Source organism: Aptenodytes forsteri, unplaced genomic scaffold (genome assembly GCF_000699145.1).
Source record: "Aptenodytes forsteri isolate BGI_AS27 unplaced genomic scaffold, ASM69914v1 Scaffold261, whole genome shotgun sequence".
NCBI lineage: Eukaryota > Metazoa > Chordata > Aves > Sphenisciformes > Spheniscidae > Aptenodytes > Aptenodytes forsteri.
This window is the reverse complement of record NW_008795583.1, coordinates 85,704-87,444: the sequence shown is the minus strand read 5'-3', so window position 1 is coordinate 87,444 and position 1,741 is coordinate 85,704. Positions and strand designations below refer to the sequence as shown.

At 58.5% G+C, this 1,741-nt stretch overlaps 1 protein-coding gene across 1 annotated transcript in view; it reads left to right on the top strand.

The window, feature by feature from the left end:
• The first annotated feature begins 782 nt into the window (after positions 1-782).
• The window catches only part of CAD (carbamoyl-phosphate synthetase 2, aspartate transcarbamylase, and dihydroorotase), a 24,227-nt gene continuing 23,268 nt past the window's right edge, over positions 783-1,741 (top strand). Inside the window, exon 1 of the mRNA XM_009282314.1 lies at positions 783-1,641. Coding sequence (XP_009280589.1) covers positions 783-1,641 — 859 coding nt within the window. The remainder of the gene's footprint in view (positions 1,642-1,741) is intronic.

The following is a 1,741-nucleotide window of genomic DNA, read 5'->3' as shown; positions in this document are numbered from 1 at the left end:
GGGGGGTGGGGGGTGGGGGGGCTGTCCTGGGACCGCGAAAGGGCTCGGGGAGGCGCGGGGGGGTGGGGGGGCTGTCCTGGCCACAGGGACCGCGAAACGGTCGGGTTTACAATCTTCGGTGTAAAGAGAAAAAAGGGCAGCAGAGCGGCTCCCCGGGGTTTCGGGAGAGCAAACCTCAAGCTGCTCGGGGAGCCCCTGCGCAGCGTCCCGGGGGAACCTGCCTGCGAGGGCTCAGGAGCCCGTGGGAGCGGGGCGTTAGGAGCCACCTTTAAAAGCCCGGGAGCCGGCAGTCCCAGGGTGTCCCAAGTCAGGCACACGGGGCGGGAGACCAGCCGGGCCGACCAGGGACCTCCTCGTGGAGCTCGGGGGGAAGAAGACACGGCACCGTCTCTGGAGGCGAGGTCAGGCTTCGCAGGAGGATCACGGGGCCGTGTGGTTCGCACGTGCGGGGAAAAACATGAAAGGCCAAAGCTCAGCTGGAGGTGACGCTGGCCAGTGCCGCGTCAGACAAGAAAGGCTTTTTTAAGCCCCTTAACAGCAAGAGGAGGCCCAAGGAAAACGTTGGACCGACACTTGTTGAAGATGGACACCTAGCAAACAGGGGTGAAGAAAAGGCAGACGTGTTCAGTGCGGTTTTTGCCTCAGTCTTTACTAAGGCTGATAGGCCTTGGGCTGCCCGTTCCCCTGAGCTGGGGGACCACGGCTGCGGGAACAGTGGCTTTCCATTTGCGGACACTGCAGTTGTCAGGGACCGGCTGTATCGGCTGAATGTCCACAAGTCCATGGGGCCTGATGGGGTTCATCCCAGAGCACTGAAGGAGCTGGCGGATGTCATGGCAAGTCCCCTCTCGATCATCTGCCAAAGGTCTTGGGAGCCTGGGGAGGTCCCCGCTGACTGGAAGCTGGCCAACGTTATCCCAGTTGACAAGAAGGGCGTGAGGGAAGATCCGGGAAACTACAGGCCGGTGAGACTAACCTCAGCACCTGGAAAAATTACAGAGAAGAGCATACTGGGTGCTATTGAAAGGCATTTGAAGGACAATGCCATCATCAGGCACAGTCAACGTGGGTTCACAAAGGGAAAGACCTGTCTAACTACTTTGATACCCTTCTATGATAAGGTCACCCGCCCAGTGGATGAAGGGAAGGCGGCAGATGTGGCTTTTCTGGATTTCAGTAAGGCTTTTGGTCCTGTCCCTCACAGCATCCTTCTGGACAAGTTGTCCAACTGTGGGATGAGCAGGTTCACGGAGCACCGGGTGAAGAACTGGCTGGAGGGCAGGGCTCAAAGGGCTGCACTGAATGGGGCTACATCTGGCTGGAGACTGGTCACCAGCGGTGTTCCTCCGGGCTCAATCCTAGGGCCAGTGCTGTTCAATATATTTATCAACGATCTGGATGCAAGAGCTGAAGGCACCGTTAGCAAGTTTGCTGACGATACCAAGCTGGGGGGTACTGTTGACTCTCTCGAGGGACAGGAGGCCTCGCAGAGGGATCTACGTAGCCTGGGGCATTGGGCAATCATCAACGGCATGACATGTAACAAGAACAAATGCCAGATTCCGCACCTGGGACAGAGTAACACCAAGCACAAGTCTAAACTGGGAGAGGAGTGTCTGGAGAGCAGCCCTACAGAAAGGGGTCTGGGGGTGCTGGTCAGCAGCAGGGTCAATAGGAGCCAGCAGTGTGCCCTGGCAGCCCAGAGGGCAAACCGCATCCTGGGGGGCATCAAACACAGCAT